The sequence below is a fragment of the Salmo trutta genome, chromosome 1 (genome assembly GCF_901001165.1).
Source record: "Salmo trutta chromosome 1, fSalTru1.1, whole genome shotgun sequence".
Classification (NCBI taxonomy): Eukaryota; Metazoa; Chordata; class Actinopteri; order Salmoniformes; family Salmonidae; genus Salmo; species Salmo trutta.
Genome location: NC_042957.1, coordinates 28963376 through 28975855, shown reverse-complemented (window position 1 = coordinate 28975855; position 12480 = coordinate 28963376). Strand labels below are relative to the sequence as shown.

The 12480-nt window shown below is 41.5% G+C and overlaps 1 protein-coding gene across 5 annotated transcripts in view; it reads left to right on the top strand.

The window, feature by feature from the left end:
- Positions 1-207: 207 nt before the first annotated feature.
- LOC115193349 (protein FAM184A) overlaps positions 208-12480 on the top strand; it is a 167310-nt gene continuing 155037 nt past the window's right edge. For 3 of the 5 annotated variants that reach the window (XM_029752102.1, XM_029752099.1, XM_029752097.1), the window contains exons 1-2: positions 208-540; positions 777-981. In XM_029752102.1, the coding sequence (XP_029607962.1) occupies positions 802-981 (180 nt within the window). In that variant the 5' untranslated portion in view covers positions 208-540; positions 777-801. The remainder of the gene's footprint in view (positions 541-776; positions 982-12480) is intronic. The other 2 variants (XM_029752098.1, XM_029752109.1) reach the window with 2 other exon arrangements.

Below are 12480 nucleotides of genomic sequence, written 5' to 3'. Positions count from 1 at the left end.
CACGCCCTGACCTACTCTACCATAGAAAATAAAAGCTTTCTATGGTCAGAACGTGACAAGTGCACGTGTCACCTGACTCTGATCCCATCGCAGCTATACCCCCCCCCAAAAAAAATCAGCGCATCATTGAAAGCGATGGGAGAGAGTGAAAACGAACGGAACTGACGTCATTGACAGTAACGTAAACTGTTGAAGTCATCCTTGGTAACAGAGTCTTCAGCAATACAGCAACCACTCAGCCTGTCAGAGAGCCACACACGCACTTACACACACAAGAGCTGATACAAGCTAGCTATGCATTGAAGAAACCCCTCTACGGACCGGCGTTCTCCGGTGCAAAATACCGGGTTCAACGTTAGTAACATCAATTCAACACCGTGCCAGGTGACTCCTTGCTTGTCAAATACAAAGCGAAGAATATCAATAATTTGAGTGTGGTCAAAGGAACGCTACTGCCACACTTAACGTTAGCTGACGTTGGCTAGCTAATGCTGAGGACCCCTTCATGAAACACACGGCAACGTTTCTTTGATGAAGACGGTAGGCAGTGTTAATTGCGTTTTTGTTGTACTCGATTTTCATGTGTTATTAAAACGTTACGCTAACAGCAACTGTATTGCATTCGTTTTGACCTGCAGAAAATGACAGACATTGATATTATCAAGCAGTATGTCTTGATGTATTTTTATTTTACGGATTTGAGGAGAAAGATCCTGTTGCAGGGGAACCTGCTTTGACCTTTGTGCTATTGTCATTGATACATCACATTCTTCTAGTAACAACATTTGAAGGATCGTGAAGATGGCGACTGGAGCGGGTTGGCAGCAATACTACAGCCCTGCAGCTGGCAATCCATCGTCCGGAGCAGGGAAATATAATTCTGGCTCATCCTCTACAATGTCTTACCAGTCGGGCATCACCATGGAATATACCCAAGATCTACACCTCAAAATGAGCAAGAAAATAGCACAGCTGACAAAGGTAAGGATTGTTACTGTTATAGATAATCGAGTACCAATGGACCGGTCTTTAATGAGGTGTTGTGATGCTGCTGCACTTGTCAAGGCTCGGGTGCTGAGGAGGTAGCCCAGTCCTCGCATCCTGCATCAGCGAATCAATGCTCTGATTATACAAAACGCAACATGTTACAATTATTTTATATATATAGCTCGGAATTATTCAGTTCTTACATAATGATATGCCTAGTTTGGTCATATGTATGCAAACATAACATTGAACACGGAACGTTCTTACAGTAGTACTCACATAATCTTGCACTAGTGCTCAATAATAATACATTTTAACCCTCGGTGCTGACAGCTGTTTATACCACCAGCTGGAATGAATTGATGGTGTGAGGGCCATTTTCAAATTAAGAACATTTAATTATTACCCATTTTAATATAACCTATGTTTTTCTACAAGGTAATTTAGGAAGCAAGTATTCCATCCCAGCCTGGTCTAATAGACTACACATAACATAGTAAATGTTAATCCCGGACACTCAAATTAGTATGTTACGATTGGTATGGTTACACTGGTCCCGTGTGGCTCAGTTGGTAGAGCATGGTGTTTGCAACGCCAGGGTTGTGGGTTCGATTCCCATGGGGGACCAGTACAGAAGAAAAAAAAATGTATGAAATGTATGCATTCACTGCTGTATGTATGCATTCACTGCTGTAAGTCGCTCTGGATAAGAGCGTCTGCTAAATGACTAAAATTTAAATAAAACAGATGGTTACTTAAGGGAAGAGCAAAAGTGGTCGGGGTGGATGGGTGGGCGTATAACCCGAGTGTCTAGCAACGCAAAGGTTGCAAGTTCGAATGTCATCACAGGCAACTTCAGCTATTTAGCAACTTCATCTATTTACTACTTTTGAGCTACTTTGCAACTACTTAGCATGTTAGCTAACACTTCCCCTACCTAACCTTAACCCTTTTAGCATACCTATACTCTAACCCTAACCTTAACCCTTTTAGCTAACCCTAACCATAACCTTAACCCTTTAACCTAACTCCTAAACTTAACCCTAACCCTAAACCCTAGCCTAGCTAAAACCCTAGCCAGCTAGAAGGAAAGAAATTCCACAAATTAACAAGGCACACCTGTTAATTGAAATGCATTCCAAGTGACTACCTCATGAAGCTGGTTGAGAGAATGCCAAGAACGTACAAAGCTGTCAAGGCAAAGGGTGGCTGCTTTGAAGAATCTCAAATCTCAAATAAATTTTTATTTGTTTAATACTTTTTGCTTACTACATGATTCCATGTGTTATTTCATAATTTTGACCTATTCACTATTATTCTACAATGTAGAAAATAGTAAAAATATAGAAAAACCCTTGAATGAGTAGGTGTGTCAACTTTTGACTGTTACTGTAATACGAATTGTAATTCGTAAGATATCATACGAAATGGGTGATGTACATCCGCAAATTAATACATACCATACGAAACGTAACATATCATACTAAATGTAGTGTTGCGGATTTACTTATAGAAAATGTTCTGAGACCAGGTTGCCCATCCACACTAGGAGCAAGATCCATTGAAGTGAAGATGAGAGTTAGTGGTTCCATATTAGCCTATAGACGAGTTGGCTGACAAAGTCACAAAAATATTGCACGCGCAATGTTACCAGAAGGAGGTATGCGTTGTTATAATTCTGAACGTCAGATAGTTAGCAACAATTCACAGAAGCTGCCTTGTGGGGAATCGTAGGTGGCTCGTTTCAGCTCATTGTATCTAAAATTCGCCTAGCTAGCTAACCAACAACTGTATCGATGTATTTGAGAGACAACAAGTGCTCTTTGTGCAAATTTATTTATGTTTTCATTAAACATTTGGAGACTAAATATAGTTTACATGTTGTGAACAGTCTAAGCCAACCCTGTCTGTTTTTCAACATAGCTACGCAGACGTCGGTTTTGTTGCTAAACAACCAACCCATCTAAACTCAGCAAAAAAAGATACGTTCTCTCATTGTCAACTGCGTTTATTTTCAGCAAACTTAACATGTGCAAATATTTGTAGGAACATAACAAAAACATAACAAGATTCAACAACTGAGACATAAACTGAACAAGTTCCACAGACATGTGGCTAACAGAAATGTAATAATGTGTCCCTGAACAAAGGGGGGGTCAAAATCAAAAGTAACAGTCAGTATCTGGTGTGGCCACCAGCTGCATTAAGTATTGCAGTGCATCTCCTCCTCATGGACTGCACCAGATTTGCCAGTTCTTGCTGTGAGATGTTACCCCACTCTTCCATCAAGGCACCTGCAAGTTCCCGGACATTTCTTGGGGGGAATGGCCCTAGCCCTCACCCTCCGATCCAACAGGTCCCAGACATGCTCATTGGGATTGAGATCCGGGCTCTTCGCTGGCCATGGCAGAACACTGACATTACTGTCTTGCAGGAAATCGCGTACAGAATGAGCAGTATGGCTGGTGGCATTGTCATGCTGGAGGGTCATGTCAGGATGAGCCTGCAGGAAGGGTACCACATGAGGGAGGAGGATGTGTTCCCTGTAACGCACAGCGTTGAGATTGTCTGCAGTGACATCAAGTTCAGTCCGATGATGCTGTGACACACCGCCACAGACTATGACGGACCCTCCACCTCCAAACCGATCCCACTCCAGAGTACAGGCCTCGGTGTAACGTTCATTCCTTCGACGATAAACCCGAATCCGACCATCACCCCTGATGAGACAAAACCGCGACTCGTCAGTGAAGAGCACTTGCCAGTCCTGTCTGGTCCAGCGACGGTGGGCTTGTGCCCATAGGCGACGTTGTTGCCGGTGATGTCTGGTGAGGACCTGCCTTACAACAGGCCTACAAGCCCTCAGTCCAGCCTCTCTCAGCCTATTGCGGACAGTCTGAGCACAGATGGAGGGATTGTGCGTTCCTGGTGTAACTCGGGCAGTTGTTGTTGCCATCCTGTACCTGTCCCGCAGGTGTGATGTTCAGATGTACCGATCCTGTGCAGGTGTTGTTACACGTGGTCTGCCACTGCGAGGATGATCAGCTCTCTGTCCTGTCTCCCTGTAGCACTGTCTTAGGCGTCTCACAGTACGGACATTGCAATTTATTGCCCTGCCCACATCTGCAGTCCTCATGCCTCCTTGCAGCATGCCTAATGCACGTTCAAGCAGATGAGCAGAGACCCTGGGTGTCTTTCTTTTGGTATTTTTCAGAGTCAGTGGAAAGGCCTCTAGTGTCTTAAGTTTTCATAACTGTGACATTAATTCCCTCTGTCTGTAAGCAATTAGTGTTAGGTGCATTATTTGGATTAGTTGTTTATGGTTCATTGAACAAGCATGGGAAACAGTGTTTAAACCCTTTACAATGAAGATCTATGAAGTTATTTGGATTTTTATGAAATATCTTTGAAAGACAGGGTCCTGAAAAAGGGATGTTTCTTTTTTTTGCTGAGTTTATAACCTGACCTCATATGGGCTATTAACTCTTTGAAGTGGGCACAGCTTTTCCTTGTGGCAGGGTTTCATACTTCACTACATTATATGTGAGTTAGTTGGCTAAAGCGCAAGGCAGACTGGGCCACCAGGCTAGTATTTTTATACTCTAACCTTGCGGTTTTCAATATGACAACCAATTCAAAGGCTTGGTCATACAGGAAGGAGCAATACAGCTGTTGCATCCTACCTCCAACTAACCCAAACAGGGTGTGGCCAGGTTCTTGTGTTTCGGAGACACCAGCAGCCCCTCTGTGCAACATCTGTTAAGAAATGTATTTTCTTGTTCCTCCTTGTCAAACAGACACAGACTTCATCTGATTGAAGACTAGTGGTAAGTGCCCTCTTGTCCAGGTCATAACTCAGTCGGAACATTGAGGTAGTGGACATGGTCTGAATAGGGATAAATCTAACCTGTCCTTCAGAAGGCAGCTCCATTGTCTGTCGCTGATGCTCTAGTCTGGTGAAAACATTGTCTCCTATTCCTTGCGGTAAGGTCCTGATTCATAGCGTTTGCAGTGTCATTCAGAGTAGGTCGACACTACAGTATTTTGCAGCTCATTGAGATGCAAGACATTCATATTTCTCAGCCTTACAGCACAGTAGTACATGTTTGTTTCTATCTCTCACCTGAATACTGTAAGTGATGCAGCAATTAACATTTGGATGCAAGGGTGTTTCAAGCTGAGGAGCCATATTTTAGCCTACTGTATTTATCTATTTGAAAGGTAACCTAATATCAATGTGATTTATATTTCTGTACAATATTATAAGACTCACTTCATTGGTCAGTTTACATCAGATATTGTGTCACATCGCTTGAATAAAATCCATTCTGTAAAATTATTTTTTGTTGTATGACTGCCTGTGTGAGAGCTGTATTTTACTGTCTGTTTCATTTTATAGAGGATGGCTGTCAGGACTGTAAGTAGGCTATTGCTTCCATAGCAACCAGTTCATTATAATTCAAGACAATATCATGCGGGTATTAAGATGCATATATTTCTGAAGTAACTGGCCTTGACCAATCCTTTGTCCTTAGCTTTGCTAATGAGTCCGATAATGGGTTTATAGACAAAAGCACCTGAAAACGGAATATTATGGGGACACATGTTTTATTATTATGTACCCATAACATTGTTCCAAGGAGAAAAAGGTACTATGTGCAAAGCAGTCTCATTTTATAGGTTAATTTAAGTACTGAGCTGATGAACCGAGTTGGATCTAGCTGTAGGCTCTCAAACTACAACAATATAGGTTAGGTTAGACCAACACAACACAGTACAGTTAAACTCTGTTTCCTCATTGATGTAGATCATGTAATATATTATGTTACTAATGAGTACGTTGTACACTACATGGCCAAAAGGATGTGGACACCCCTTCAAATTAGTGTGGGGTGTGATGTTCGACGAGTAGGTGTCCACATATTTTTGGCCATGTAGTGTATCTTGATGATTCAGATTCCCACATAGGTTCAACAAGACTGCCTTTACAGAAGGATCTGGAGCCAAGAGCCAGTTGGAGCCAGAGTGGTAGCCCCCCCCCCCCCCCCCCCCCCCCCGTTACCCAAGCACTGCCCAGTTAACCTGGCCACTGGCGCATGTTTCACTTTGGTTTCATTCCACCTCTGATTTAGCTCCAGCTAGCTCCCAGCACCGTGTTTACTTCTGCAATGGAGCGGGCTGCTCTGTGTAAAGTGATGACAGCACTTGAAGGAATGTGTTTCTCCCAGCCGTGCCAGGTGGTCCCGTCCGTCCCCTCTCCCCAGTGAATCTCTCTCTATAGAGAGATCACTCAGAGGATGGGCTCAGACTGCTGTGATGTGTTAATACCCCTGCCAGAGAGGGGAATATAGTGCACTGCAATGTCTGCATGTGTTGTGCCATAATCCAGGGGTTAGAAGTTATTTGATTTCTCTGATTTATCAGGTGGCAGGCTGGGCCATGCTGCAGAACAGATGGCTACGGCCCTGGGCTCCAGGGCTTAGTTCCAATAGGTAGTGGGACTGGGAGGAACCTTAACAATATGTTATTTTAGAAAACCGCTTCAGCCTTATCTGGTGGACCTCAGATAGGGACTGAAATGGCACTACAGGCTTAACAGAAAACGCTTACTCTGACAACGCTACAGTACCTGTAAGTGGTTAGCAAACGTACTGCAAGAATTCAAACAAAGTTGTGCCGCAGAGGGCTTGCAAGACAGGAAGTCTGAAAACTCATTCTTTGTTAGCAAATGTGTAATTTATGGAGAGAATAACTAGGCTAGAACTAGTCAAGACAGGAAATTATTTTATCTTGTGGTGAAGAAAAATGCTTGTTCTTTGAGAACACAAATTGTCCATGACTTTACCTGGAGGCACTGGGGATATTGAAAATTATTTCAATTATTCTCCCAGAAGGATTCAGAGAGGGGGCGAAATCAAATGAACAAACTGTCAAGATTGAACCCTGCTGTTGAAAAAGGCAGGAGTTGTTATTAACCTTGGCAGGATGCTCTTGGCTGATTGTCACAATCCCACGTCAGATTTCATTAAGATACTCTCGCACCCCATGGCACACCCTTATCACAGGAAATATGATTAAAGTTTTCTCTGATACACCACTGACTGTGATGCAATCTGTGGTAAATGGTCACTGCCATACTGTACATGCTGCTCATCTGTCGTCTGCCAGAACACACCTCTGTGGTGACAATAACGCAGGGTTTAGCCTGGAAAGTTCTGGAATGTGGCTCTGAAGGTGCTTCTAGCTCCAATTGTTTCACCTCAAGTGTATTCTAGAGACAGGCAGGAGTGAAGCCGAGGAAACAATACCATTCTGGCCAATGTGTGTAAAAGTATCCTATGCATTTCTAATGAAATATCCCCAAGCATTTGACAAGGCTATTTGAACTGGCTGGCTGTTTGTTGTTAAGGGACTGTACTAAGTTTCTACAGGAACGTGAGGAAATACACCACAACAAATACCCCAGAACCTAGACAGGTGGAGATTAGAGAGGGCAGGTTGGAGGTGTCAGGTGGGTGTTTCACAGGAAAGCCACGACTAATGTCAGCACAGGTCTTAACATGACTGACTGGTGGCTGCGTCACAAACCCGTGCTCCCCCGCGCGTTATTAAAGGTCACGTTTCCATCCGACCAGCTCGGGTGGAGTTAAGACTCATCGTTGATAATCTGCGTAAAACATGTTCCTGTTTACACTTGTGTGTGCTGCTCACTGACTCTCCATCCGTGCATGATGTTGCCATGTTCAGAGATGTCATGCAGTATGACAAGGATAAGATGTCGTCATAGACATTAAAACCAGTAGATGGTGATAGTGCTGACGTCATCCACGCATTCCTATGAAAAACTCCCGATGGCGCATGAAACTGGAACTATTTGAATTTGAAACACGCCATATTGCTCAATGGGGCTGAATGGCAACAAAATCACTAGGGATCATGGTGAAAGAGGCCATAACTAGCAAACGTTCATGGTCAATGGATCACTATTTAATAAAATATCTACATTTATAGCAAACTTGATCATAAACCAATTTTAGAGGCCTACACGGCCATCACATTTTTTGGGGGTGGCCATTCTAGCAAACGTAATTTACAGTGTCTTAAGAAAGTATTCACACCACTTGGCTTTTTCCACATTTTGTTGCGTTACAGCCTGAATTTCAAATGGATTGAGATTTTGTGTTACTGGCCTACACACAATATACCCCATAATGTCAAAATGGAGTTATGTTTTTTGAATTGTTAATTCAAAATGAAAAGCTGAAATGTCTTGAGTCAATACCTTTTCAACCCCTTTGTAGTGGCAAGCCTAAATAGGTTCAGATGTAAAAATGTACTTAACAAGTCACATAATAAGTTGCAAGACTCACTCTGTGTGCAATAATAGTGTTTAATATGAGTTTTGAATGACGTCCTCATCTCTGTACCCCACACATACAATTATTTGTAAGGTCACTCAGTTGAGCAGTGAATTTCGAACACAGATACAACCACAAAGACCAGGGAGGTGCCTCGCAAAGAAGGTCACCTATTGGTGACAATATTAACCTAAATGACAGAGTGAAAAGAAGGAAGCCTGTGCAGAATACAAATATTCCAAAACATGCATCCTGTTTGCAATAAGGCACTCAAGTAATACAGTAATACTAAAGTAAAACTGCAAAAATGTGACAAAGAAATTAACTTTTTGTCCTGAATACAAAGCGTTATGTTTCAGGCAAATCCAACACAACACATCACTGAGTACCACTCTTCATATTTTCAAGCATGGTGGTGACTGCATCATGTTATGGGTATGCTTGTCATCGGCAAGGACTAGGGAGTTTTTTTTATTTTTTATTAAAAAAACTACGGAATAGAATTAAGCACAGGCAAAATCCTAGAGGAAAACCTGGTTGTCTGCTTTCCAACAGACAAATTCACCTTTCAGCAGGACAATAAAACACAGCTTGAAAATGTCTAGCAATGATCAACAACCAACTTGACAGAGCTTGTAATTTTTTTTAAAGAATAATGTGCCAGTATTGTACAATCCAGGTGTGCAAAGCTCTTAGAGACTTACCCATAAAGACTCACAGCTGTAATCGCTGCCAAAGGTGATTCTAACATGTTGACTCAAGGTTGAATACAGTGGTTCCTCCTTTAAAAGTTGCATCATACTGCAACACACCCTGCGTGCTGCTGCAGCATTCTGTGGCACGTCATTTAATTCACAGCCATTTCTTCTGTTACTGCAAGTTATTGCTAGTTTGACCACCAGAGGGCATCTTTGAGAAGCATTTGATAGTATTCCATATTGGCATTACCAGAGAAGTTAAAACCTTTTTTGTAATAACATAGTATATGGGATTGATTTGAAGAAATGTGGATTAATTCATTTGATTAATATTATGGTGTTTCCATTCAAAGAAAATGAAAAATGAAACCCTAAGGGTTTCCATTAGGATGGAATGGAAAATATGGCGCTGTACAACGTGATTGTCGGGAGTAGGCTACAGGATTGGAGGATTCTAAATTGTTTGCCTTCATTAGACAACTTTGTTCCAATATTTCTGTAAATCAGTGATATTTATTCCTATAGTAATTCGTTATGGATCCATAACTAAATCAACATTTGCATTTTGAAAGAGTTTTTTTTATCTTTATTTTATTAACGAAATGTGGTTATTTGTTTATTAGACTACTGTGCTCTGTTATTCTGCGCTCTGGTACACTCAGACGAGAGTGCTCTGAAATCCGTGTAGATAGTAGGCTAGACACATGACATTTTTAACAATGTTCTTTTCTGATGAAAACTAGTTCATTGCATCCGCCGTGGAGCCCAGTTTCATAATATGACCATATTTCCCAGCTGCTTGCTGTCGTTTTGACATAATCGTGAAAAAACTGGCCTTATTTTTGTGCATTTTTCACCCTGCCAGCTCCTATTAGTTCTATTGAGCACCGTGGCACCAACTCGCTTTCCGAGCGTTCTATTCCCAGCTTATTGTTCAATGTCACAATGCCTGCTTTGCTATTGTTGGCAATAAGACCTGCTCACGTTGTTTTATAGTTAAAATGTAAACAACAATAATATTGGAACTCTGCGGTCTTCCCATTGTTTCCTATGGGAGAAATATAGGCATGTCTGTCTATTTCGCCAAATATCTCGCAATGTGTATATTTAGATTATTTTCAAGTCAGACGCCATTTTAATCATGACAATCTCCTCTTTCTAATTATGTAAGCCTGGGCAGCTAGCTCGGTTGTCCTCAAATGCTAGCCCCAAAATACTTTTTGCCCTTGGAATGCTGAGCTTCCCCAATTGTTTTCCTATGGAGAGGCATGCCTGTCTATTTCACCAAATATCTCATTGTGTATATTTAGTTTTTTTCAAGTTGGGTTTAACCGGTGTGAAATGGCTAGCTAGTTAGCGGGTGCGCCCTAATAGCGTTTCAATCGGTGACATCACTCGCTCTGAGACCTTGAAGTAGTTGTTCCCCTTGCTCTGCAAGGGCGCGGCTTTTGTGGAGCGATGGGTAACGATGCTTCGAGGGTGGCTTGTCGATGTGTGCAGAGGGTCCCTGGTTCAGGGCGAGGAGAGGAACGGAAGCAAAACTGTTACACGGGCACCATTTTAATCAGGAGTATTCTCCTCTTTGTAATTGTGTAAGTCTGGGCAGCGAGCTCATTTGTCATCGATCAGTAGACCAGAAATAGTCAGTTTTTATTTTTCCCCTACTTTTTCATTACGCAGACATAAGCACAGTTGACACCATCGAGGTGCGGATATTTACTTTCTACACAAGTAGTTTTTTTTCCAGTTTCGTCTGACGAACAGATTGTAGTGGTAAAATAAAAAGGGATACATTTTTAATGGAATTCTAAGCATCACACCAGTCGAAACAGGCTCTGCGAACGTTCGATTCCATTTATTTGCTATGGGCTCGCGCTAATGTTCCAGTTTAGCCAAAGTTCTTAAGCTGTTTTTCAGCCTTAGGTGAATTTTGACTCGTTCTATTGTCCAGCCTATAGATAGCCAGAGCGAATTCACGAAAGCACCCGAATGTCCATTGAGAAAGCACAACGACAATACTATTTAGCTAAGCTAAGAATGACGAGAATAATCAAGTCAATAAACGTTTTGTAGTTAGATAGCCTATAGTTAATATACTGGCAAGTTTGATGTATAACTACTAACGTTACGTAGCTAGCTAGCTAGCTAGCTAACATACCGGTGTAATGATATGCTATGTGGTTCATAAGCACAGCGTAGCTAACAAATTGTCAGCCAACATAACGTGTAAGGTAACTTATTTGAAAAGTCATTACTTTATTACATTGAGTAGCAAGCTACCCCTTGGTTGTTAGGGCAAATCTGGTCTGCGATAGGAGTTTTTTTTTCCCACCTAGCTCGGCTATTAAACTATTCTTTAGTAACGGTTGAATAGTCTAGTCTATTGTTCAGCTATTAGCCCCCCCTCCCCCATTTGCACTCGTCTGCAGGTATGTTTTGATGTGAGAGAGGAAGCCAGTCCCGTCATCGCCACCTCATCCACCCTTAAGATAACCTTCGGGCCAACTGGGGGCCCAAGGCTGGTTAGGAGACACTGCAATTGTGATGAACTGAGAGAATATTAGGTTAGCACTATAATTCATGAACCATATGCTGTCTGCCGCTGTTCTTACCTATTTCCCTTTCTGTCTTCTACACCTCTCTCCCTACCTTGTCTTTCTTCCTCGTTTTAAAATGCACACCCTATGTGCATTGAAGTACAGATTGAAGTTGTATTTATAATATTACAATTATCATAATTATAATGCATTTATTATGTATTTATAACACCTGGATAATGAACTTCTTTCAATAAAGCGTTTCACATTCTCCACTGGTTGAAATGAAGTATCTTATTGAAATACTATCCTGTGTCCTCAGATTAATGCAGATGAAGGGAGTTAGATATGCATAGTTTTTTTTATGTATATATGAATTACAAATCAATCATGTTTCTAGTCTATTGCATAGTTACAATGTGTAATCATTGATGTCCCAGGAGCAGGAGTGGTAAACACTGTTGAAGTGTATAATTGTAATACATACATGCAGACACAGCATCATTCAAATAATGGAGTTTGATATGACTGAAAAAGAATGTCTCAGCTACACATCGATAGGCATACAGTTATTTTTATCCTCCACTACACAATAAGCAAGTAAATAGTTAGCTGTTACTTCAGCTGCATTGCAAGGCAAGTTTACACAATTGTACATTCAATTTGCAGTAAATGCTTTAGCTAGCTAGATTCTTTACATCCACTGTTTCACAAGACGGCAGTCTGGTTTGCTGGTTTTCTCAGGAGTCCCTTAAACATCAAACAACACGAATTACGAATTCATTCTCCCAACACTAGCTAATGTTAGCTAGTCAGATAATTTACGAAAATCGCTATTTAGCAAGTTAACTTTATGACAAAAAAATATGCACAAACATTTGTCTCTACATTAACTAACAT